Source organism: Diadema antillarum, unplaced genomic scaffold (genome assembly GCF_040938485.1).
Source record: "Diadema antillarum isolate AM-2024a unplaced genomic scaffold, OU_Dant_1.0 seq00000754_RagTag, whole genome shotgun sequence".
In the NCBI taxonomy this organism is placed as follows: domain Eukaryota; kingdom Metazoa; phylum Echinodermata; class Echinoidea; order Diadematoida; family Diadematidae; genus Diadema; species Diadema antillarum.
The window spans coordinates 577,540-605,414 of NW_027271647.1; the positions used below are offsets into that span (position 1 = coordinate 577,540).

The window sequence follows — 27,875 nt, forward strand, 5'->3', positions numbered from 1 at the left end:
TTATATAATTTTTTGTAACATCCACCATACGTGTTCACTTAAGCGACAATGTAAAAAGACTGCAACTTTTTTCTCTCTCTCTTTCTCTTCATAGCAAAATTGTATAAAATCACTATCCTACAGAACCAGTAAGAATTTAATGACAAAAGCTTGGCAGTATTTTTCCGCCAACAATTCAGATTTGTATATTCGTGCAATGTTTACAATTTTCTTGTCAAAATTATCATTATCAGATTTCGGTGAACAAAGATTTTTCGTAAACAAAACGGTAACAAAGTTTTTTTTCAGGTATACAATGTATATTAATGTACCATTTCTTATAGATATAATAATACGCACATTTCAGTGTTTGTAGCATAAAGAACGTTGTTTTTTGTGTGTACTGCAATATTTTTACTGAGAATACCTTCTATAAAATTATCTACATTCTCACAGCTCAGTCCCGTATGTCTATATGACCTCATGTATTCCCATATGTACAACTCGGTTCCCGGTAGAGATGCTCTTGCAAATATCATACAGTGATCACATGAATTATAAGAACTATTCAAATATCTGGCACATCTAAATGTTTCTAAAAACTTAAATCCTTTGGTGTCAGTCTTAGTCAATCACATCGTTTTTTTATCAGCAACAAAATCGACATGTACAAAACTACATACAACATAATCAGATCTCTTGCAGAAAAAACGTGCAGACATGATAACGGACTACTGGATCTCTCCTTTTTTTACCCAACAGCTCAGAGTATTTTAAGACGCATTTCCTGTCGTGCGATCTATAAAGTGTACAATACAAACAGCTGCAAATCGGCAACACTTAAAATAAAAGATCATTCGTCATCAATCTTATAAGTGATTTTAACTCTGTAAGCAAAGCAGACGAATCAGCTGCTATCTACTTTTCTGAGCCTTAACGTCGACCAGGACAATGTACTATCAGTTTCAGAAAAAAGCTGACTGTCGATTTTTACGATAGACAATAAGAAAATGTATCATTCTACTCGAATTAAGTTAGCACTGTAATGCAGCGATGCTTTTTTAATATAAAATCACCATATTAGACGTTTTGATATATTCTATGCACCACGTGCTACAATACTATACTGTCATATAAACTCTTATATTCCTTTCTGAAAGACCTCTTTGTAACCTGCATTTCAATTTCAATCACATCCAAAACTTCAGCTCTTCTCCCCGCTGTTAGTTCGAATCGCGGGAGACGGAATGCTTTCGTGCCAATAATCATGTCGGGCATACTGTATTCTCCAATATGCCGCCCTCAACGTCACACGCCGCAAAACCCTTTCACCTGTACGGAAATTCTTCAACTTCTATAATTCGCTTTAAGATTGCACTGAAAACGTTTCAGATTTTTCCATGAGATTTTAGCGCCCTGAATACATTTCGTGACCATTTCTGCCCATCTGCTTTTCATCCGCGCTTCAATTTCATATTGCGAATACCCGATTTCTTTTTTTCTCCCTGTCAATAAGGTTTAATTATCCGGTGTACTCAGAATAGAGCCACTCATTGCAATGCTGCATCATTCATCCAGAAATAACAGAGAAAACTTCTATTAAAAAAGAGAAAAAAAAGAATACTACGGTATGACGCCAAACTATACACACACGCACACGCCGAGACACACACTTTGTATACTCCTTTTCACAAAATATACGTTTGCACACGCACAGACACACCATCTCACACACACACACCAGAAAAAAAAAAAGAATTGGTACACACAACACTGATACGAGATCACCAGACTGTGCATGGCAGTTAGCATATTATAACGATTTGCATAAAGCCTGGTTGTTCCTCGCCAATCAGAACAGACAATCTATGGTTATATGATTTGAGGACACCATTTTTTTTCCACGTTGGTACTAAAAATTTAACAATATTGAATGAAAAAACTTAAAAAAGTATCAATTTCGATTAGAAAAAAAAGTAATGACATGTGACAATCACAGGTTTGTATAATCATGTGTTTAGAAGCAATAACACTATCATTTTGTAATCTAATACGATATATAAAGTGCTCTGTTTTCACTCATTTGATACCCCGAAGTTTTAGTAAGGCAAGTTCGGCTCGTAGGTTTTCTCAATGGTTCCCGGCACGGGTGCGGCTCCCTCAACCTTGAGGGCGCACAACCGCTGGCGACCCTTTTTGCTGAGGACGCGGAGTTCCGGTAACTGCATAAGCATACGCGAGAGGAAGTTGGCGCGCGTCTGCGCACTGGTGTTGTAGGTCACGTGGTCATTCAGGCAGCTGATGATTCTGTTTTGCAGCTGGCTGACTTTCTCCGGTTCCTTGAGGCCATGGCGTTCTGAAGAAACAATCAAAAACCCAAAACAGACGGATGAAGGTAAAGCGATACTTTTCTTTTTTTTTTTTTTTTTTTGCTTATGGAAAATAAAAACATGTTGTTGAAAGTTCAAACACAATCGTACCTATTAGTTTACTTCAATTAAAACGCAGAACCCCTCTCCCCTGTCACGAAAAACCATGCTTATTCAACACTTCCTAGTCGTTCTCACGATGAATAATTCAAAAGGAAAATCCATAAGTAAAATAATATTTCTGTAAGGGTTTTCGGCATCATCTGCAGTTAACAAGCCGAAATCTTCCATGTTCGAATTTTATCTCTTTCACTCATTCGTAAGACTCTTTCTCTTTTTCTCTACGTTGACAAACATAAGTCCCTGGCAGAAACGTCAAAAACATAACAGTTATGGCAATCAAGCTTTGTACGTTGTTTTGCCACATAAAATGCAAAATAGCTGAATGCCGAACAAGTCTCCGAATTCTATTCTCGGGAGAAGTCTGTACATGGCTTCGCTATAGCTACTTCTGTCACTCTATCAATCATCAAGCGACGGAGATGACAAACAGTGGACATGATCCAACTTCCAAGAAAAGAAAACAAGAATCCCCTTCTTCAAGACTGTTCGCTCAAGAAAATGGCTTCCCCTTGATATTCAGTAAGCAGACAGTTGGCTTCAGAGATCGGACTGTCAACAAAGCTAAGAGAAATATGTGCTTACAATAGCTGATGCTTGTTTTTACTGTTGGTGGTGGTATGGCGATGGTTATGGTGTTTTACTAGACTTTAGCTCACGATACTGGTTACACCGAAATAAAGAGAAGATACTCTCTAGTGGAAAATGTGGCTTTGGTATATCAACCACCTAGGACCAGTTAGGCCGTGTTGCGGTTGTTGTTGTTGTTGTTGTTGTTGTTGTTGTTGTTGTTGTTGTTGTTGTTTCAGCAGCAGCAGCAGCCCTTAGTAAGGAGGAGGAAGGAAATATTCGATAAAGTGACCTTTGCCCCGCCCCTCTTCTGTCCCCACCTTCTTACCTGTGACAAGGACAAGTGACGATAGGCAGGCGAAAGATGAGATGTCGATCTCCAGTGACGACAGTACTTTTGAAAATGCCCGGATGTCATCTAGCCACTCGCCGAATCCGCGTTCGCACTGCTGATTGTGTAGCACGTTGCCGTTGCAGAAGACGACGTACGGGTCTTCAGGATTCAGCCTGTGCGAAATAGATTGTAGAAGGAGGGGGCAAGTAGGTCAGTGTTGATCATTTTTAAGCCGCCACTGATGACAAGAGCACTGAACATTGTCTACCAATACTCTAGAAAATACAATATTAGAATTTAAAATTCCCTAGTACAAGTAGGACTGTTTGAAAAAAATAAAGACTGCTGGTTAGCGAGTGGGTTAAGAAGAATAATCTAATATTGGGACAATAAATATCAATTAAGTATTCGACGTTACTCTGAATGGTTCGTTGGTGCAAAACAGCATAAGTAATCATTGCATAAAACTATGCTTTAATTGAAAATATGTTTCATTGATAATTGCTTTCCAGATAAGCTGTTGATAAATTTAGTTGAGTCCCAAAGTGTGCACCGGAGAAGCGTTAAGTCGTATTTACCTGTACGCCATCTTAAGTACGAAGAGCTCCAGACAGGACGACTGAAACAGCAAGTCTTGATCCTCTTTGCATAGGTCGCTGAAGCCGGGTATACGCTCCGCCCATGACCTGATGACGTCAATCGAGGAGCAGAAGTTGTCGTAGAAGAGTTGCAGCTGCTCGTTGTCCGGTGGCGGTGTAATGACGTCACCCGGTAGTCGGAACTGCGGAGGAGAGAGATTTACGGGAGGAGAGGCTCGGTGAGATGCGGCGGGAGAGGAAGGCTTGTGTAATTCCACAACGTCCCAAGTGCGGCGGACACGGAACACTTGATTAATCTTTTATCTACGACCCAAAAATGTCTCGATACCCGCTCGTCATTCGCTTGGCCGACTTTCCTGAGAGCAGCCGTTCCTCCCTTCAGAGGCTTTGCCAAGCGAAATTGATTGCGGTGTGACGTCATGGCAAATTCGCCCCCCCCCCCCCCCTCCCTCTCGTTTGGCAAGGGAGCGATGCGGCATCTGTGTTTATTTTCGTTTCCTCTCTCCCTCCAAGTGAAACGATTGACGTCACACCGGCGGACATTGACGTCACATCAAGGCAAGAGATTTATCACTTCATCAGTGCGTGTGAGGGTGCCTCGCGGCTTAATAATTGGAAGTGAACGTAACAGGGTTGTTCGGCCGCCCCATCTATGGTGTTTTCTTTCTCTTCCGGTCCCAGTCTAGGCAAGGCGACCGCAATGCCGCTCATACATGAAAATTATTCAAATATTAATGGTTCTTTGATAGTCTCAGAGGGAGGCGGTGAGCATCACTGATTTTTTTTTCTTTGGAAGGCAGAACGTGACTTGTTCACATGAGGACATTCCTCATGATGCTAAGAATACTTTCTGCTGGAACGGAAGCGTGTCTCTTTGGAGCACGACTAGCTCGTGTGTAAACATGTCTCTCCCCACGGCACAACATGTACTCTCGATGGCACTTTTGACATTCAACAGGATGACATTTTCTTGTGCCAAATACCATATTTTGGGGCATCAATGATGTTTGCCGCCCGATGACGTCAAACCTCTAAATACAGATATTATTAGAATTGTTGCACGGTGGTCGTAATTATAGTTCGATTAAAGAGACGGCTTCAAAGCTTTTTACCTCATCGTGACTTAAAACGAGACTATGGAATACAAAGAGGAGTACATTTTGAAATTTTGGGGTAGTGGGTACTGAGAGTGCCCCCCCCCCCCTTACTGCTACGAAGTAAGGAAGAAAAAAGTGAATAGACTTACCGAGCTGTAATCTCGATTAGCCTTTGCTGGTGAGGCATCCACATGGGCTCTGACCAGGGCAGTGATGAGACTGACCGGCGGTGATGGTGGGGAGAGGTCCTGCGCGTTTCGCTGCTTCGTTGGCAATCGTCCCCGGCGCCCGCGCAGGTTATCGGTTCGAACAACTATTGGGCAAAAGGAAATGAACAATCAAAGACTTTCATTCGCACGACACTGGCATTTGTCTTTTAGGTATTTTCATTCTTGTGCAGTAGTATTTTGCTAATGTCAAGTACAGCGCGGGAACATAACTATATAAAATGTTACCTGAATATTATGACTAAATAACATTGACAAAAAGTTTCGTTGGTGGTCATTTTTTTTACATGTTTTTGCTTTCTTTCTTCTTTATAATTCATCGTTGCAGCCAAAACTGCTGAAATACTTGTATGCCTGTATACGAAAGAACACGATATCAGCCTGATACCTTGGTTTCAAGTCCAGATAGGTTATTACACTTCCAACTCTTTCCACGAGAAAGATGAGAGACAAAATTAATGTGGAGTATTCACCACCTTAATGTTCTACGTAACTCACCTTCTTTGACCATGCCCACCGCTAGACATTTCTGAAACCGACAGTACTGGCAACGATTTCGCCTCCTCTTGTCGACCGTGCAATTCTTGTTGGCCAGACACACGTACTTGGCATTTTTCTGTACTGTCCTCTGCAAGAACGGACGCAAAGATACACACACAGACAAAAAAAAAAAACCATTAGAATATTATAAAAGGCTATACATATATATATTCAAATGTAACGTAAAGAACTTGAAACTTCTTTCAAAGTTTTGTGATACATCTCACTTCTTCCTTTTTTCCCCATATTAGGCTGGTTTTGGTGTCAGACAAATTATACATTATTTTCTGTACAAGCGGAGACAGGCTGTTCAAAGAGTCTAAGATTAGCCAGAACTAAAGAGCCAAACATTGTATACAAATGTCGTATCTGGAATTTGCTTGGGACGTCAACGTACTGACATCCTAAATTTAGTGGCTGTAATCTTGAGCACTGTCCTGAAGCGTCGGGGCGAGTGTTTTGGTTTGGGTCTGTAGCTCTGTTGCCCTGGCAACGTTGTGTCATCCGTCAGGAGCGCCGAGATTGCCACTTCCTGTTCTTACCCTTCCGATCCCCTCTCCCGGCGGCATAACTGTCGGCTCAGAAGACGGTCGGCCCTGCCAAGGTGGCACGGTGCCAGGGCAGGCACGACTTGCCTCTCCGGAACCGTTCAATTGAGCCACTGCCGCGAATCATGACGTCAGTAACCAGATACACGTCGTGGAAAAAACCGCGAAGGAGCGTTACGAATCTCCGCTGGGGATTCCTAGACTTGTTATTTCCTCTACAGGACCATATATTCATGCTCTTGGGTGTTTCGGGTAGAGAATGACGACATACCAGTCTTCCTCCCCGTTTGCTGGATAATCCTATATTATGGGATCTCCTGTTTGGCTGTTCGCTCTAATTGCTCACGTATTAAGAGAGTTCAAGCAGCGTTTACAGACGATAAATTACAGGTTTCTGACACCTTCAATTGCAGCCTGTATCTCGAAACATTGTTGATGTTTCTTATGACATATATTCTAAATATTCTCCTGACATTTACCAGGGATGCAATTTAAATCAACGATTTCCAATAAATTTGCAAACATATTCATGATGTCATGTATGGGTTTATTTATGTCAGAAAAACTTTCGTAATAGCGTGTTTTCAGTCAAGACAGGATGGAACATACCTTGAAGAAGCCCTTGCATCCCTCGCACGTTCGGACGCCATAATGTTGACACGCCGCGCTGTCTCCGCACACCGCGCACATCCCTTCTTGTGAGGGCGTCCTGGGCGGGGTGATCATGGGTCCTTCCGGCGACAGGGACATGATGGGACTGGACTTTCTCGCGACTGCCATGATGGTGTGGTGCGACCCAATGGGCGGATTCGGTGGCATTGGGTAGTGGTGGTGCTTGCCCTCCAGGATCGACGACTCCGTACACGTGGGAAGTTGACTGTCCTGTGTGTGACCCCACACAAAGTGGGGAGGGACGCTCGAGTCTACGGCATGGATAGGAGAGACATCGTGGGGGAAAGGGCTCTCGTAATAATCGTTCGGCTGAGCTACGGGAGAGTAGGTGCTGTGGGATGTGGTGACGGACGTAGGGCAAGATATAGTTGGGCTGTAGGTGTGTTGGTATGGTATGTGATCCGACATGGAGGGGATTGTTGGGAGCTGGTAAGCCTCACGGTCGTACGATTCGGTCTGCGTCGCGCTGGGGAGAAACTCAGTCATAGAGCTGAATGGCGGAAAGTCTGGCGAGGGGTCTTCGTAGCTGGGCCTCAAACCTGGAGGCCCGAAACAGTCCTGGAAATTGGGTAGTCTGCTGCTGGTGGTAGTGCACGAGGGCGTACTGGTGTAGTTTGGAGAAAAGGATTCAGGCGTTTGTACAATACACGGCGGTGATGATGCGTCCTGCTTTGGGGTATATGTTGGCATACTGGCCGGCATTGGGGTAACGGGGGACTGTCTCTGTGGGGACTGGTGAGGGGTGTGCTGCTGGTGGTTCTGCGCCGCTGCTGCCGCCGCCGCTGCTGCAACTCTCTGTGCTTGTTGCTGCGAGGTCTGCGGCAGAGGAGGGGAGGTCTGCGGCTGCGGGTGCTGCACCGGTGGAGGAGGTAGCGGCTGCGTCGCCTGGTGGTGGGGCGGCGACTGGTGGTGATGCTGCTGCTGTTGCGAGGCAAGGGTCGAGTCGGCGCTGATTGGCGGACTTACAGGGCTGCCCTCTGGCTGCTGCGAACTTGGGAGGCTCTCAAGCAACTTGGTTTCCAGTACACTGTACTGGGACGAACCCGCGTTCGGCTCAACGTAGCCTGACAGAAAGAGAGAATAAAATTTTGATGAGAAAAGTGAATATGACATATACATCACAAAGCGGCTGCCATCAAACATTTTATGATAACATTGCTATATCGGTTTACCAATGTCTTGTTTGAAGTTACAATGTGTGCATTGTACAAGGGTTTCAAGCCCGAAATCCTAATATCAAGTCAAAGACATCTGCATACAAAAACGTAACGACAATGGATGAATGAGTCGTGAAAACTGCACGGCATTGCTTATTTCCCTTCTTTCTCTCAGACACAGACTACTTTGCACAAACAGAAAGAGATCATGAAAGAAAAACTGAAACACTTTTCAAGTAACATGCACAACATGACCACTATAGGCGAAGCTTATACATTCTGCATGCGAATCATTCACAGAGCATAACAAAAGCGTGAGCTAAAGATGTAAAGAAAAGGATGGGTTTTTGTTGTTTGTTTATAGCGTGGCTTGGGTCACAATATTTAATCATGGGAACATTAGTTGACAAGCATGGGGAAAGGGGGAACGATCGTGGGAGGGCAACCACCTTAATCACTACAAGAAGTCCCAAACTCACCCCTACTGCAAACTGGCATATCGAAGCCCTTGATAGAATCTTGATAATTTCGCAAAAAGACCACGCCACTAATTGATTGTAAGCGTAAATGTACCCCCTCTCCACCCGTAAAAACGACATTAACCCCCCCCCCCCCATCCACCCCGCGCAAAGATGATCCATGGATGAAAACAGCGAATTAAAAGAAACCATTGCACAAAAGAGGAAAGTGATGAGCAAGTGATTGTGTACTGCTAGTGTGATGAAACGAATAGCCACCTTGGTGAGATATTGGAGCGCAGTATATTACCACCTATGGCTTGCAAACATACACACATACACACACACACATACACACGCACACACGTACGGAAACCGACAATAGTGTTCAAAATGGACTACTGGACTTGGAGCATTGATTTGGTGAAGACCAAGGAGGGAGCACTAAACAGGTTTGGTAAAACACCTAACAGAGAGTACTGATGGTGAAGTAAGTTAGGCACCTGAGTAGGCGTCGTAATCACTGAAGTCAAAGTTGTACGTCTGGTACTGGTAGCCAGTGGAATGGGGATAGCCGGCCCCAAAGGCGGTGGGTGCACCCACTAACATCATGGTCAATCTCGGGTAACCGTACGTTCCCTTGATGGCGCCCCCGCGTGAAGCCGTTTGGGGATCGGGGGTTTGAGGGGCAAGCCGAGAAGAAATCCCTGACGGAGTAGTGCTCGGAGCCACAGCTGGCCCTCTGAGTTGCAGCGGCGATTTGAGCCGAAGTGGTGGGATTCGGTGCGCGCGGGACTATCACTTGGCGTCCGCGCGGGCTGAGACGACAATCTTTATAAGCACCGAATCCGCGTGAAGTTCCCGGCATGCACTTCGAGAACGTCTGGTTCCGTTAATAACCTGCATGATGTTTGTATGCACAGAGGTGGGTGTACATTAAAGCACATGTCCACGTACTCAATCTCTGATCACCCCGTTTTATTCAAAAGGAGTACACAATGTCATGAGCTGAAATTGAACGGGCAAGTCATAAAGAAAAAAAGAAAAAAAAAACCCATGCGACAATCATTGTGATCAGAGAGGTGGCAATATCAATATGTATTTTAAATCATTTATTTATGTTTCCTTTCCGTTGAAAAATTACTTGAAACCTTACAGAACGAGATTTAAATGCTTAGTCCTTTCTCGGAATGCGCATTCCATTCGGATTACAAGGGCTGTGTGATATACCATACAATGGATCTATCCAAATGAAGCATCCAGTCATATTATTATCTTGATAATCTAATAATTGATTTCTCCAACTTTCATGAAAACACAGGACAAGAAAAAGAATGACTTTCTAAAACAGGTCAATGGAAGTTTGTGAAATGTTTTTTTTTTCCGAGGTTCATTCGATTTTCTCTGAGAGTGTCTTTTCATTTTTCGTTATTTTGTGAAGTGTTCTTTCAGCACTATTTTATTGTGCAATCATGAAATCCCAAAACAACTTCGCAGTCTCCAATATTCACAACAAACTTTCATAGGAAAGTATGGTTCGCGGCGGCTTTTACCAGGCGGCCTGCCATAGATGCACTGGGAATGAACTGGCATCTAGTTTCCAAGTCAGTGGAGAAGACAATCAGACTGGTTATGCCAAGATGGTAGAAGAGAGATAGAGGAGAGAGAAAAGATAAAGAGGGAGATGGAGAGAGAGGGGGAAGAGAGGGTGAGAGCTGTTGCAACGCCGACGAAAACGCAGCGAGAGATGAATGAAGAAGTGGCTATATCAGGTGCATTCGTAGAAAGAGACTGCTAAATGCGTTCGTTCGAAAGACGTAAATAGCAGAGGAAAAAACGCGCCGAGATCCGAAAAACTGATTTAGCATTCAGTAGTGACGTGGGCGCAGCGAGCTATAGTTGACGCGAGACATACAAAGCAGCTATACGCTATTCAAGTGTTTTCATTCACAGGCGTGTATTCTTAGCGGTAATTGAGAGAGCTGAAAACAAAACGACTGACGCAAGTCTAACTCGTCAGCACATATCAAGTCTCTATTGTCTTTTATTCGTTTTGTTATGACACAGGTGTGTATGTTATTTCTTCTTCGCCGATCAAAATACGAAATCCAATTTTAATCAGACATCACGTCAGTTCAGTGGACGGCGCTTGCTCTATTTGCCACATTTATGCATGTATCTATGACAGGGCGCACGGCAAAAATAGTACAGACCATACAGTTACTGGGATTGTATCACAGACGTATATGGATGTCAAATTTGGAATATACATTCATGATTCTGATCAATAAGCCCAATCAGGCGATAGCTGAAACACATAATCGCTCGCCAATTCACTACGCGCCAAAAGAAGATGTCTGCCCTGTAACAGCGCGTCTTCCATAGATACCTCCCGATTATAATAGAGGCATCCAGAAGAAATTGGGCATGAATGAAAGAGGAGAAATATATATATTTTTTCTCTCAACAACATCCATAGCTTTAGAGTGCGTAGGTAGATCGGGTTGTGAATTGGCAAGAGTGCACACATTCATAAACTTTGCTCCAAGTGGCGACACTTCCCTCTATCCCTCTCTCTCATTATTTCTCTCTCTCACTCACACACACAGACACACACATACAAATTGTGGTTCTATCACACTTTTCTTTCATATATTATATCTCTTTCTCCTCTTGTTCTCTCTCGCTCTCCCGCGATGATGGATGGGTTGATGTTGGATGTAAACGTTGCGTTGGCTCTTGCGTTTGACAAACCCTTGAAATCGCCGAGATTTCGGGCGGCAAATCACATTGGGACAAGAGATGGACATATTTATGCACAGGTCGCCAGCGGATTTTTTTTTTTCACTCTTTTTTTTTATGAAGTGAAGAAAAATGATCAAACACTCTAAACGGGCTTACATTGAAGGGGCGACCAATATGATGTATGCAATGCATACACTGTTGCCTACGCAAACCAACACGGTGCGACCCCGTGTTGTGTGCTAATCTAATGGCGTTCCTAAACAGGTAAAGGATTTGGGGAAATAAAGGTGGGTTAAGTGTTTGCACGAATATTCATAAACGTCGATCCATAACTTTGCATCTATAGTGACCTGCTTTAACCGGCTGCATAAAAAAAAAAAAACACATACACTAAGTTAGCTGCTCTCTTTTCCATTCTCCTATGTTCTACGACATATCACACCATCAGAGAGACTATTTTCTATTTTTCTCCCTCCATTATCTGCAGGAATAATTCGATGGAATCCTATCTACCAAGGCTTAATCCCCGAACCATTTTGCGATATGACTGGGCGAGGGACTAAGCTCATAATTAGATTGTTCAAGTGCAGTTCAGCTTCAGTCCAAGTCCGTACAATATTAGCATTCCCCATATATCATACGTGATGTTTTGGGCGTGTTTCTCCTCTTTGGAGAGCGCGGTTGTAAACGCGGGTCTATACGCAATATATATGCAGTAATAAAAGCAACGATTTATGAACAAACGTTGTCTTAATACTAATGAATTATGTTCTGTTGAAGACATTAATTCCTACGCGATACTGGAATATAAGCTATGATTCATGTCTTTAAAGAGTGTACATCATCATAACATACATAAGTTGAATGATGACGCATGCTTGCTGCATAATAACAGTATTTTCTTAACTCATATTCCCTGTAGTTTGCAAATTGCATGACAGATTCGTAAATATGAATATTCGTATACTTGAACGCAACTACAAACAGACACATAACGTATATCATTACACATGTATACACACACGCATACACTGTGAGATTAGGTTTCATTCATGAAAGATCTCAATCACCATCGCGAGTATTGGATATAAGAACATGTACAGAGTGGGTAGGTGTTCTGATCAACATGGCCGGAGATCAGACAGGGGAGCGAGTTTCGCTGCAATATGAAAAATCATCGCATACATGGCACATCAGTGTCTCATGTAAATGATTAATTGCATTATAGTAAACAGTGTCCGTGTGGCGGACCTACCAATAAAGCAAGCCTATGCGCCGACGGCCACCGCACGCCACGTTCAATTAGCCGGGAGAAATATTCCAAGTATGCGCAGCAAGCTTTGGATGGGGGGCCCTATACACCAACTTTAACACGGTGTTGTACAACGCGATATCCCCAATTCCCTCTCATGCATTTGCCTATGTGTGTATGCGTGTGTATGTGTGTATGTGTGTGTGTTTGTGTGTATGAGTGTGTGTAGGTTTGTGTGGGTGTGTGTGTGTGTGTGTGTCAGCGTGTAAAAAAAGCACATATGGTTATGTTTACATGTTTGCAATTGATATTCTGTCGTATCTTAGTGTACCTGTAATACTCATGTTAGTATCTATTCATTATCCTGTAGTTTATGTGCATAAACATGGTTTTATGACAGTATACCTACATAACGATGTGAATCATATATTTCATGTAGACCAAAGTCTCAGCATAAAATATCAAATACCAAAGAAATGTGTTATGATGAACAATTAGTATGTTTTCAGAGAGCTCGGTCTTAGACTCACCAATTCCTTAAGCATCTATAGAAATTGAGCCAAGAAACGGTCTACGAAATTGCCGTAAAAATCCTATTTTCCTTCAACAGAGATTGATCAAAGTGGCTTACATGTTGTTGTGATTTCTTTAGTCAATGAATATTGTGACGCGAAATTCAGAACACTAACTTGGTATAATCAATCAATTCTGGCATTAAACATTGCCAGATATAATAATGTTGAGAAATTATCACAACGTGAGACAACAATATTCATCTAAACACTTTTGAAACATAAGCATGATGTGTTTGACCACACCTTAAAAACATAAGAAATACGTTAAAGTGTTTCGTAAAATATGCCATTGCATAAGAGAAAAGTACCATCTTTGACATACAAATTACATGTAACCCGTTTCCTAACCAGACATATAGCAATGAACATCATTATTTATAGTTGAGATAAAAATGAGTACTTATTTGATTTTGTGAAGTACAAACAGTTGAATCGTTGATCCATGTAAATAACTCTAGACAAGAGAAGAATGGTCATCACCTTTTACATGCCAGACTAATATCGCACCAGAAATAATGAGACAGAGGGATTTCCACAAAGAAATTCACATTCAAGTATGATTTACAAGCCTCTGGAATTAAAAACCAGTCGTCCTCACACAGGCAAACAAGAGTATTTTCCACCAGGACAATTCTGAAAGACGAGAGAAATTTCTTGCTATAACACAGCACTTCCTTACCTGTATACTCAGGAAGTAAACAGATCGGGATCCGAGATAGAGGGAAAAGAAGGTATATACACCTTGAACCAGGGCGTCTGGACTTTTTCGAGGAAGAACTTCTCGCGAAGGACGGTACTCGAAGAAGCAGATCTCCAAAACACCACGGCGGATGCAAATGAAAACGGACTAATCACGCCAGATGCGGCAGAAAATTATGAATAATTCTTGCTGGTAAACCGACACATTCGAACTCCCTCCTCAATCCTAAACGGACAGGGACTGAAGTACGAGATGTTACCGGCTGGCCGAATAGGCGAGAGTGACAGCAACTCCGTCCCTCTACAAAAGTATAAACCCCGAGCTTTGAAGCTGCCTCACGTAGACTGCCGCCGTTATGACATCAGCAGCGAGCCTGTGTACGCCGAGCTTAGCGCGGACCTGGGACAACGCATCGCATAGGCTTGCGCGTGTAAGTCGTTCGCGTTGACGTCACAAGGGTTCGAGGGTTACCCTCGTATGACGTCAGAATCGACGCTGCTGCAGCGCGTCTCCACAAATAGCCGCGCTAAATATATCTCACTGCCAGCTCTACGGAGATCGTGAAAAAAAGCGAGAAAGGCAATGAGAGGGGGAGAGAGAGAGGGAGAAATAAAATCAGCGCGAGCGCGGGAACGAAAGGTATACATAACACAACCGTAGTTGTGCGCCACATAATGCGCTTTACCCAGTCTTAAGAAATTCGAACGTGAACACCAAATTCCCTTGCCTTCATCATGCACATGGTATTTACGCAATGCATGATAGACAATGCCCAGACTAATGACATTTCTGAGGGGTATTTCAAACCATAACTGTGTGCTGTCGTCATTAAAAAGCAACAATGTAGACTAACCTTTGGTGCTTTAAACAAAGTCCCTCTCCTTGGAACAGTATAGACTATAATATTATAAAAGAAGTTCAAACCCTTGGGGCTAACAAAGAAACAAACTCACGTCTGTCTTATTTATCCATGAATGGACATAGATGCTCTTTCAGGTAACATACATACACCGAATAAAAATCCAATCGCTCTAATCAACAAAAAACGACTGCAAAATTACTTGTTGACCAGATTCGATGGTGGCGTGTTTGTAAACACGGTGATATCTTCTACACTTCTGCAGTGTAAAAAAATAGATATACCACATAATTAATTGCTCCGTGAAACCAGACAACGTTAAAGGAGACGACCTCATTATCAGCGCGATGATCCGCTCCGTGGAATGACCACGTAGCACTGTTGTGTGTTTTCCCCCCTCATCCCTAGTCCGTAGTAGATGCTCCGGTGTATATTATGTATGACACGAGATGTAATTGCAATTACCAGCTGCTAAACGCATCCAGCTCACAATGTTGGTGATATAACAATATGAGCACGAAGCTTAGTTTTCCCTCTCCCTCTGTATGAGAAGTTAGACTGCTATGATATGGACTACTATTAGAAGGAAAGGAAAAGAGATTTAAAAAAAAAGGATTGACAAGAAATGTCCCTATAAACAAACTAGTTTCGATGAAAATTTGTACGGTTTAAAGCACAAGATCGGGATGCCACATACTAGCAGCATTACGGTATGATCAAATGGTTATACTATGTTTATTTCAGGTGCGAATCTACATATTTGCAGCCAAAGTGCAACTGCCCAACCAAAGAAACTAATGATACTTGGATGGCAGATTGGGGAGGGGGATTTTAGGAAAAACGTATGTACTGCGTCATGTGAAAACTGTCTCCAGCTGTATGTGTATGGGAGCCAGCTTTAACCAAAAACATCAAGCACTTGGATTTCAAAAGCTCATAACACTCCATAGCCATCAAAAAAGTAATGTAATTAGATTTAGAATCGGTTGCTATACAAACTACTAGAATATAGAAAACATCAAAGTCTGTAGGTACGACATATTTTCTATATCACATCCACTTTATAGAAGAATTCTTGCCTGACATGTCAGTAGTACCCATAAACGACAATGTCCAACATTATGAATTAAGGACACGAAGAGTTGATAGCATTTAAAAAAAAAATAAGATAAGTAATGCACGATCTCCGAGTAGATGTACTCCCAGGAACGACAACAACAACAATGAATAAGTGAATATCAACATAACATTGGCATTAGATTTGTTCTATTTACGATGTACGTTTTCTTGGGTCACCTATGCCATTTGCTTGCTATACAACGTACGATACCCAAGGCGTGGGTGAACCATATCCTTTATGTTTTGCATGACATTTTGGCATTTCGAGAATGTAAATACAGACTTTCTCCTCTTAATGTTTTGCGTGACGTAATCAGTAAGGAATGAAGCCTGCACTTGTACCCTCTTTCAGTTCTTCATACGAAACTTCCAGAAGTTTCGTGACTTCAAGCGAAGGAATTTACAGTTCTTATGATGTCACAAAGTAAAGAGTGATATATTTCAATTGTGACGGCTAGAAAATGAAGGCATTGTCACGTTTTAATCAATCTAAAGCAAAAGTAAATTCAAGTAAGCAAGATAATATACTTGTCTCAAGCCGGCTAAACAAGGAAAATCAAACGAATCACGAAACCACGTAGTGATTTGTGAGGGGGTCGGTGCAATCCATAGTGCTAACCCACATTTTTGTTAAAATTGAGTTACATGCATTTTCATAATCATTATCCCTCACTCTAACCTCCGTGAAAATATCATATTTGAATTCAACCAATAAGATGGTAAAAAATGCATGCATTCATGTTTTATCAATGTACAAGGTATGGACTTTCCAAACATTCAGCAGCGATTATCTCAAAATGACTATTGTGTGGGTTAGCACTATATTGCACCGACCCCCTCAATTGTTACATTAGGAAAGTAAAGGTTCTTAACTTTATATTCTGATAAGGATTCCGTCCGGATTAGATAACCATGTGATAAATCCCTTCTACATTCGATCATTAACATCCCCTGCACAGAGCCTGAAGCTAGCTACATTCTACGATGGGCTTACAAACGAGCAAACCATGCATTCAGTAAAATCGAATGCAAAAAGTATATCCTTATCAATAACTGATGGTAGTTCGTTATTTTCTTTGCTCTCAATATCATTTACCCTAGCCATCAATGACCCTATTTTGCGTTTTTGCCAGAAGTATTTACTAACTGATAAAAACAGCTTGAACGTATGAGATTCGAGGTGCGATAGTGGGCATCGGAGCTTCATGCATTATCTATAATACTCAGACATCATAATAATTGGTATGCAATTTGTTGACAAATGAATCAATTCGTACTCTGCATATGCCATCTGATGGGGATTTTTTTAAAGTTGTGTATCAGCTTTAAAGGCATAATTTGCCATTTGCAGATGAAACAAAAGCCCAGTATTAGTGCTTTAAAATAGTTCTAAAATGTGAGTTAGGGATAGAAACAACCATTGCAAAAATTTGAATCAGTAAAATCGATGTTTAAGTATTCTTAAATATACAAAATTGAACAATAGTTACAATAAAAATGTTTCCAGACTAAACCGTCTACAGTTACGTTTTATTCAGAAAAATACTGATATTTCCTAATATTTTAGGCTTTCTCACAAAAATGTTATATGGTGGGATGTTTTCTGGTAACACAGACCTATACATATGCATCAAATTTGACATCTTGAACATTTTGAACAGGACATTTAACTAAGAAAAAGAATCGTCATTAGAAAGACTAAGATATCGGATCAGTGCTACATACAAGTACGGCAGAGAGAGAGAAAGGTCAACGTCTAACCAAAGTTATGTACACTGTATACCATGAGGCACCAGATAACACAGTGGGGGAATGGTAGAGAGCTCCGGTATAAATCTCTCCCTCCTATAGCAAAATTTAAAAAAAGAAATGAAAAAGGAAAGCGTTTGGTTGGAGTGCATTTCGCAGTGACCGTGAGTCAGATACCTCTTGCACACTGGTCAGCCTAAAGAAATGTCTAGAATGAGGCGTTTCACTAGTCAAGCGATATTTAGGGTAGTTAGTACAAAAAAAGCTACCAAGGAACATACCAATGACCGGCCAAACATACTTGTTCACACTGGTACTGCTGCCACAGGCTGGGTGATGCATGAAACCAAACATCGCTTGTGAGACAGACGAAAAAGAAAGTCGAGATTTCCTTCCCAGTTCAGGCGGCAAGATTCCACCAGAATGAGGAAATCTGAGGAGGAGAATCCCTTTTTATACTCAAAGCTCACCACAACAAACATCGACCACGATATGTCTCGATGTGAGAAGAGGCTAATTAGGAATAAATAAGAGGGAGGGTGTACGATTGACACGAAGGATCGCACATAAATTTGTACGGCTTCAGGTATGACTAAAAGAGTATGTGCCATTGGTCTTTTGTTAGCACTAACGTGAGAGGTTGTGCAAAAGGTTATCAAAGACGTAAAGTCTGCCATCGCTGCCACTTGTTTCCACTCTCGCGAAACAAGCAAATAAGGCTACTGCGTGGTTATACCCATAGGTCTGGGAAACTTGACAGCAACTGAAGCAACATGGCGCCATAAAATCATACGCATTCTACACCTTTGTTCATAACGGCACTTCAGATTACGGAAATCCACGAAAGTGCGAAGCTGTCCTGCAGGACCGATTATAGTACAGTATCACCCTATGGAAAATGCAGGAAAGTGAGTAAACTACGGTAGGTGGAGACAGTATTATACCTAAAATGATATGCGTGCTATAGAAGTACTTTCAACTGTCATGATGACCAGGGCTTTCAGGTACTCTGTCTTTGTCTGTGTTTTTTTTCCAGTGATTCACAAGACGAGGTAATTACAAGGATTTGGCGTTCTTCCTCCTTCCAAAATCAGTCTCAGTAGTTACATTTTTCTTCAGTAACTGGTTAAACGAAATTTCGATGTTCATCAACAGTCATTTAGACAAGGAATGGGTTATGTTCTATAATACCTCGGAATGTTCATCCTATCATTTAGATTTAGAGTTGAGATAGAGCGCATGACATGCAGTTGATGTTCATATTGCATAATGAATCTATCCATGCAGTTCGGGGTATCACCGCTGGCACTTGCACCAGAAAATGCTATACTTGCAGGTAAAATGATTTTGACAACTTGCAGTTACACACTATGGCTTCTTGCCATCAGTTTTGACTGGGAAACTCTCAAGACAGACAGCAATGAAGCCATACGATGAACTCAGCTGAGTCGTGTGAGAAAATTAAAAAAAAAATCCAACTGTTTATATTTTGCGGGCTTGTAAATGCACCTTATGCCATACAGCTACAGCACTGTGTCGGTAAGATACTATTATTATGATTATAATGTATGAAAATGAGTATTGAAGCTTGAGATACTGAATACGTTGTTTGTAAACATACAGGCGTCTCGTAATTTGGGTCTCTTGTCTACTTGTGAAACACCGTTTCTTTGATGACTTCTTCTTTCACGAAGCCTTACAATGTCTAATGATTCTTGACTATTGTCATGTGACCTTAGCTCTGTCAGCGTGGCAATATCACCTTAAATTCTTTTCATTGCATATGAATAGACAAACAAGACGTGGGAATGTCCACTGACGGTTTGTATTCTTTTCCCCCTCAAAATGTTTACCTATATGTTGTCTTCCAGATGCTAAAAGAAAATAACGGCATATCTCTAACCTCTAAAGGGGAATAAAACCCAACTATGTTTGTGAATTGAGTAAATGCAGGTGAATTTTGTGGAAAATCGGACGATCCGTTCAAAAGTTATGACCTAATGCCTCGAAACATATTCTATTACTTTCTGAGAGCGTTTCTATTACCACGCTTCCCTCAATAATGTTCGGCTATTAAAGGTGCACGGTCCCCGTCTGAACATAGCAGAACATTACGACAGAAGGTGCCTGTGCCACTCGTAATATAACAGAATAGAAGGATGAGAATTTTGATTTTGAAGGGATGAGAGTGATAAAGATGTAATAACATATGCGTGTAAAGACAGGGCGTATATATACGTATAGACTTTGATCCGTACCGACCTGGATATGGGAGATCCCGCTGCGACTCAAAATAGATTTCAGCGCGTTACATCCAAAGAGTTAATGTCGACATCTTCGAGGTTGCGGTGGAGACAAAAAATTGTTGAATAAGCTAACATTGTGATAGAAAGTTGCCTATACACATATATTTATATCATTCATATGTTTTTATCTATATATATACTTTTATACTTCTTCATTACATGTTCCGTAACCCGTGTTCGTTAAACCCCAAAATCGTGACAAGCGCATGGCAGCCGGAATGCATTCACCTATTTGTTTTGTTAAGTCAACTTCACATTTTCATGTTTATTTCGTTTTCATCTGAAACAACCAAGCTGGAGTATGAGAGAAACAAAATAGAATAATAATTAGATAATTGAATAATTAGATAATTAGATATCTAGATGTGATCACATGATTGTACAACTGATTTTCCGAGAGGTTGAGAACAAAGTCAACGTAAGTTTGACAATATGACATATAGCCATAGCAGCTCTAACGCATGGGTACCAAGTTCGAAAGGTAGGTTTTTCTAATGCGCCCTTTTATTACCAAAAACAAACACACAAAAAAGCCAGCTGCATGTTTACATTTTGGACATGATAAAATCAAAGTATCCATATCCATTTTGTTACCCTCGTAAGCGGCAATCCCAACTCGCGTGCGTTTCGCAAAGACCGTGAATGTGCACGGCTGACTGCAGCGTTTGAAGTATAATATGGAGAAGCCATATTCGTATACACAGCGGATCTGTTATTAACTTGGGAAGGGAGGCTAAGTTCGCACTTTGACGCATTAACACCTTGAAGACTGAACAAATAAGACGTAATCGGCAAGCGTCTAGCAATATTTTGAAGCCCTATACTGACGACCTTTAAGATTTGCCGGCATTTTACAGAACGTCAACAACATTTTTGTTTACGACTTCATGCATTTCTAGCCTTCATATCATGCTTTAAGAAAATGAATGCAGAGGGGAAAAAGAAAGAAAGAAAGAGAGAGAGAGAGAGAGAAGGAGTGGAGATAGAAGAGCGAGATATACAGATTATAGAGAGGGAGAGATAGATAGAGAGATATAGGCAGCTTACACAAAAGTTGGGCTCTATAGCACTGGTCGTCATATCAAGAAGTTTATATCTACCACAGATTACTGGGGCATTTTTTTTTTTTGCACTGTTGTAATTCTTACAAAGAAAGAGGGGGGAATAGGAGTCGAAAATGAGAGGGGGAGGAGGGGGAAAATAAGTTGGAAAATAAACTTGTGAATGACTTTCGATCCTTTGCTGTCAGCTATTACTTTCGGGCTACAATAATTTGACACAAATGCAAACCAGTTGCTGTTTTGTTTTGTTGTTTTTTTTTTGCATGATAAAGCGAAACTCCACGTGATATCGTGGGAAAAGAAAAACAACAACAACTACAAAAACCTCTTCCCAAAAGAATGCGTACTACCTGAAATGATATGATTGTGTTTATCTCTGGTAATGGTAATCGCATGAAGTCTGAAAAAGATTAGGCGTTGGCGTAGTTGAGACATACATTATGAAGCTTTTCAGCTTCGGTCTAATTATGTTGTAGATAGTGGGCTACTCTCTTTCAGCTATAGATTTGGAGAAAATGACGAAATAACAGATCGGGAGTATCAATGCCTTTAACAACAACAACGACGACGACGACCGTCAGATTCCTTTGTTATTTTCACCGACTGTATTGTCTTCACATTATTGGTAAGAATTCATTACACGTGTTGGGAGCTTGAACATACAATCTATATTACTGCAAAGTCGCAAGATGGCTCTACACACACACACACACACACACACACACACACACACACACAGAGTGCACCAATCAAATCAAATTAAGTCATCAAAGTATACTTCCTATACATCCATGCACAAAGAATGTCGGCGAACCTAAGACAAATAGAGGGTACTAAAGGTTGCACGACATGGCAATTGAAATCCAGCCATGGCTAGATCACGCGTGTGGATTGCATACCGTAGTGGTATAGTATGCCTTGCCTTTTATTAAATTCAAGTAAAAGTAGATTCAAATGTTTGGCGGAGTTCCAGCCCCCCCCCCCCCCCCCCCCCCCCCCCCCATCTTCAGGTTGCTCTTTTCACTGTCCCACATTCCCCATCGTTTTGAGTTGACCTGGGCGATTTCATGCATCCTTCGTTGCGGTATAATGACCAAAGAAGTGATGTTTTAAAAGCGCTGATTATCGACGTCATTTTTGTTTGGTGACTAAATGATGCCGAAAATGGTATAATACTTTTAAAAGTTCAGATCAACACATAGACTTATTTTCCCTATAGTGATATCATAATGAATGATTCTTGCAATGATTGTGACGTCAAACAAATTTGTAGATGAGTTGATAAAAAAATACTTTAGCGGAGAGGGGTAATTATAAAGGAGTGACTCGATCCATGCTTCACCCCATCGGGCGATATTACTCTTAGACAGCTTACAGACTCTTGCATCACATCAATACTAAACTCTTCATTTATTTCAGCCTGACACACCCAAATTGGGGGGGGGGGGGTGGGGACACATCAAGCCCATTCTTTGGGCTGGTGATTGCATCTTCGTACAGGGTGAACGAATAGTTGTGATTTTAGTTGCTTTGTGTAATTGCTTTCTCTTTTAAAAAAAGTAGACAAATATGGAGATTCTTAATCAAAGATTGCATCATGTTCTGCGCGAAATGCGTAATCACTGCACCCTCGTGAGCGGCGGGAATCTCCGGGAAGTGTATGCCAGCAAATAGGCAAAGACTTTTGGCAGATGGGGATATATATATATTTTTTTTTTTCCTAACACGATTACCTCGTGAATCTTTGCGTGTTGGTGTGTGTGCGCATGCGTATCATCTTGTTGTTTTTTTTTTCAAACAAAACTATATCATAACCATGCTTCGCAGCGTTCGAGTATCAATTGTCATTTCAAAGTATAACACTGAAAAGTAGGGGTTAAAGACAGCTCCCCATCATGTCGACGCCAAGTTTACGGCCTGAGAGGGGGCTGAGGACTGGCGTAGCTAACCAGTTTCATTTATACTTCGTAATTGCCGTGGCAGAGCGTGGATGTACGTTAACGAGGAACCTGAACGACTGATCTCAACGCAAATGGTCGGTTTCCCCCGGATTACCACACTCTTGGCATCGGTATAATTGTACAAAGTACATTTTCATGATAATCGCGGGTAGCGAGAGAATTTGCAAGTTGCAGACGAGATGGAGTCTGGGAGAAAAATTGCAAGAAATCCTACGAAGCGATGTCCGGATATTCCGCCGTCCTGCGCGCTGACTCCAAAGTATAGTTGACGCATTTTCTGCTCTTTAATTTGTAATGCATGGCTTCTCAAAGCAAACAAGACCTACTGAAATATTTACTGCGAGACATTGAATGAAAAAAAAAACATCTTTTCATGTACCAATCTCAATCCTGACTAATTTGATTCAGCATGCTAAATCATGCGTTAGATTTCACAGTGAAATAGACAAGAGCGCCATGGGAGAGCAAATATGGGTCTCGCCAAATCTGGAAAGCGACTTCATACTGTTGGTGCTAGTAATTAACTTTGAATTAAATTCTGAGGAGGGAGATATGCCAAGTTTTGATTCGCTCTGGAACACCAGCACTGATATAAGGAGACCCTGACCTGTATAACTGGTAATATAAAGCCAAGCGTCAGCAAAGTTAAGTTTTCCTGTTTGGAGATTAGAAGGCAACCGCCCTCCTTCGTCAAAAGGAGGAAAGTGATTCAGGTGATTTTTGTTTTTGTTTTTGTCTGTTTGTTTTCTTGCTTGCTACAAAACGGCCGAAATTTCTCTGTCGTAACCACAGGCTCCAGGGCAATGGGATTTCAGTGTTTCTTTTTCAAAAGCTGGTATCTGAGTCGGTTTTGCTACGTCCCAATAAAAAGAAATGTCTGTATCTCAGATTTGGATGATATTATGTATACTTGCTTCCAGTTTGCCAAAGTTGGGTATCACCGTGTGTATCACGCTGTGTTCCGGCAAGTGCCGGCAGACGTGTTGACGAGCTGGGGTGGCAGCCCGCGACCCGGCAATGAAAGAAACAAATATGTCACAACAGCTGCCTACTGATCTTAATGCATCGCTCTTAAACCCCCGCTCGACGGCGTCTCATTATGGTGGCAGTCCCAGGATAGGGTCCCGTCTCACACTCCTATATCTCCTTTCCCTTGCGAACGATCAGCACTGCCAATATTCCACGTCTATGACAGTATTCTTGAGCAGAAAAAAAAAAAAGTTGCGAAGGAAATATCAGTTGATTCATATATGTGACACATCGCAGGCGATGAAAACATCGCGGATTTATATATCCTCGCCCGTACGCGCGCCGTCCCGCTCCTTTACCTCTATAGATTCTAAACAGCGCACGGGATGGTTGGGGATCACGTGACATGAGATTAAAGTGCTCAAATATTGGCCTATCCATCACCGGCAGCTCCGGGGCTGAGATTATTCCCTGTGTAAGAAATCGTTTTCTCCATGTGCCAAGAGTCGAGACAGGCTCCTTCGCATTAGGTGATGAGAGTAATATTTTCGCCGTCACTCCTAATCTTTGTTTGCGCACTATTAAAATAATTATCTAAAAAAATAAAAGTTCACTCGAACAGAAGCAAATTTTGCACGTAAAAGGTAGAAAATACACTCATTGCATCAGCTTCGTTACCAAACTGAAAGTTAAACAAACTGCATGAGTAAATGAAGATTAAAGTAGCATTCACAGTAGAAGAGTTCGACAATAATTTTTCCTGTAATAGAATCTGATTCAATACCGTCGTATAAACAAACACGACCTAGAATTACTCTGACACGACTTACACTTAAACTATTCTCTTTGTAGCTCCATGCTTAAACGTTCGTCGTTAATATAGAGTGAAGTAAAAGATGTAATCGTTGAAGCATTACACACGTTCAATGTCTGCACATCCCAAGTGCCCTAGAAAAGGCAGCATTCCTTCATATTGAGGCTCGCCGAGAAAATACCCGCCTACACATCCCCGGCTACCAGATCCAATCTTAGGGAGCCCACTTCCATCTATAATATTGGCCTCCGATAAACATCATCTTCAATATACATCAACACACACAAACACACGTTGGCACACACTCCCACCCGCACGCATACACATGCGAATGCATCGTCACACATGTGTACACACACACACACACGCACACACTCACAACACACATACATACATACACAACACACACACACAACACACATACACACTCATAGCGGGGCCCCGGTACACAGAGTAGAGAGCGGCATACAATCACTTTCTCCTACAGCGCACAATATTCTGCCGGGCGCTCCACCGCATTATGAGCAATGCACTGACCGGGTTGCCCCGCATGTATAGGAGGGGGAGCTAAATATGTCCGCAGCTGTGACTGCACTTTCCCTCTCTCCTTCTCTCTACCGTAGACGCATTTTTATTGAGTACGCGGTGTCTTTTGAAGCTCGTGCTGTGCATGGACTAGCAAAGATTGCCACAAAGTGGACATATATTAAAAAATTTGGAAAGTCTAATCTGGCCATGCCGTCGTCAGGGAGTAAACAAATGTCGATCATCCCTCCAGGAACCCCCTGTCTCGCAGGAAGACTTCCGCGGGGGAGAGTTTGGATGGGGGCAGGTTAAGAGCCATCAACTGAGAATTGCTCCTAGTGCAGTGATCCTCTGACCTTCGGGAGAACTCCATGCAAATTGGTGCCAGATCCCATTCTTTGCTTAAATGCTGACAACATAGGACCCTGGTAATGTTCAGCTTTGGCTATAGCATCACTCTGTTTTTTTTTAAGCAAGGCAACACCAGCACACAAGGGGGAGGGAAAAAAAGCACAGGTAGAAAGTAGCTGAAAATAAGACAAAATACACGAACAAACTTGATCATGGATAAGGATTTTGTTGAGACATTTTGATAACAAGCAGTAACTGGATGCTCAACAGATGTGGACATTTAAACTCACATGCCCGAGGATACACAACAGACACAACAATATTTTGCAGCGTCCAAAAGCAATACGTGTAATTAATTAACGGGACAAATTAGTTTGGGCCCATTTTGTAACAACCTGACATAAAATTCGCGGAAGGGTTAATAATCTCACCCGAACGCCTCGTGCCGGTTCGGTCCACTGTTGCCCACTGTTCCTCGGACTCGTCGCTCAAGAATGTCCCAAAACTCAGCTGTGACGTTGGAAGTAGCACGTGCATGGAACTCGCCATATACGAGCGGCAAATGGCCCGCTTCCAAGGTTTGAAATTTTGAGGACAATCGAGTAGCCAATGGAAGAGCAGGGCTTGGAAGTGCTGATCCAGCCCACCCACCAAACTGCTAGCAAACAGGGACGTGGATTCACCTCCCTGAAAAGCCGCGCGGCTGGGCTACGAGGATCCCTCCAGACCACACAACACAGGCTGATACGAGTAGAGTATCGCAGTGCTAAAGGTGCGGGGCTCACTTGCAGCCAGCCGTGGTAGCAGAAAACGCGGGCTCGCAATCAACGACGCTTCTCCCAAGCTTAGCGGCCTGCAACTCCGGGCCTATATCAATACATCGCTGTGTATATGTATAGAAGGCAATTCATCGCTGTGGTTGACGAGAAAAATACGAAGACCCCCCAAAAGGCGCCCCGAACAACGTCATCGCGAGCGAGAATTGTCGTCATGCATTCCTTAATATCGCCGCCAGCCAATCAGCGCGCACCGATCTAATTGCTTCTCCCGTGCACGGCAAGCAGACGGGATCGGCTCTGAACGACAGCCGTGTGACGTCACACGGTCTGCTTGCGACCAACCAGAAATTTGAGTAATTATTCAACGTCGACTGAGCTATATGCGGACTGGATTTTATTAGCATGCGATTAGCGACGCTAAAACCGATGTCTCGCCGTCCCAAACGGACTTTCTACAAATATAAAGCAATAATCCTGGTGACCTGGTTCTCCAAATAATCCATCAGAAAATATATTTCACTGCAATGTTCATTTTCATTTCTATTCTAAAATTGATACTGCTATAATCCTACATATATATAGTAATCATCACTCAGAGCAACTTTGAAGTTCAGTGGCAAAAAAAAGGTCGCTATTTTGCATGCTTGTTCTCGTCAGTTTATCAACGACTGGTGTTTTATTCTCTGCGACTCTACCATTGGCAAGATCACATTAATTCACTGCATGAAACTTATATCTATAGTGAAATCGGGGTGGTCTGTCATAATATTACAGGTTCGAGATGACCACAGTACTTCCATATCTTCTGCAGATTTCAAGACCAGCAATAGAATAACAATGCGAGATATCAAGAGATAGAGAGAGGGAGAGATAGAGTAAGAGAAAGAGAGAGAGAGAGAAAGCCGCCAGAGAGATAGTACGTGGCACGTGGTATATTGGATGTAACACACAGGCATTCAAGCATTACGCAGGTCACACACACACGCACATAAGGCACAGACAATGCACACGCACGCACATACAGACACACACACACACAAAAGCACACACACACAAGCACGCACACAGCCATACACACACGCACACACACGCACACACACACACACACACATTATATACATGGGCCACGGCAGCTGCCTTTCGTTCAACATGCCGAACCCTGAGACGCACACACAACTCATAGAACGTGCGTGTTTTCATACCACATCGTGGCGGCCTATGCATGCATTATGCGGCGCCACGGGTCGTGTAATGTAAATCTCAGTGCATCGCTTGCCCTCTGCATACCCTGCAGTTGATGTTTAAAGGGTGGGAACAGACCTGACGCAAGCTTGTGTGTAGGTGTGTGTGTGTGTGTGTGCGTGTGTGTGCGTGCGTGCCTGCGTAAAGCATGTGTGTATACGTGTCTGTCTTTTATAAGTGTGTGGTGAGTGTATTTCA

General features: G+C 42.2%; 1 protein-coding gene across 1 annotated transcript; it reads right to left on the reverse strand.

Annotated features, from left to right (window-relative positions):
* Window positions 1-27,875, reverse strand: LOC139738559 (nuclear receptor subfamily 4 group A member 2-like). The gene is made up of 7 exons (XM_071649180.1): window positions 26,088-27,875; window positions 6,993-8,119; window positions 5,794-5,923; window positions 5,218-5,381; window positions 3,951-4,153; window positions 3,367-3,545; window positions 1-2,335 (listed from the first exon to the last, which is right to left on the reverse strand). The coding sequence occupies exons 1-7, from the start codon at window positions 26,203-26,205 to the stop codon at window positions 2,079-2,081; spliced, it is 2,178 nt and encodes a 725-aa protein (XP_071505281.1). The 5' UTR covers window positions 26,206-27,875; the 3' UTR covers window positions 1-2,078.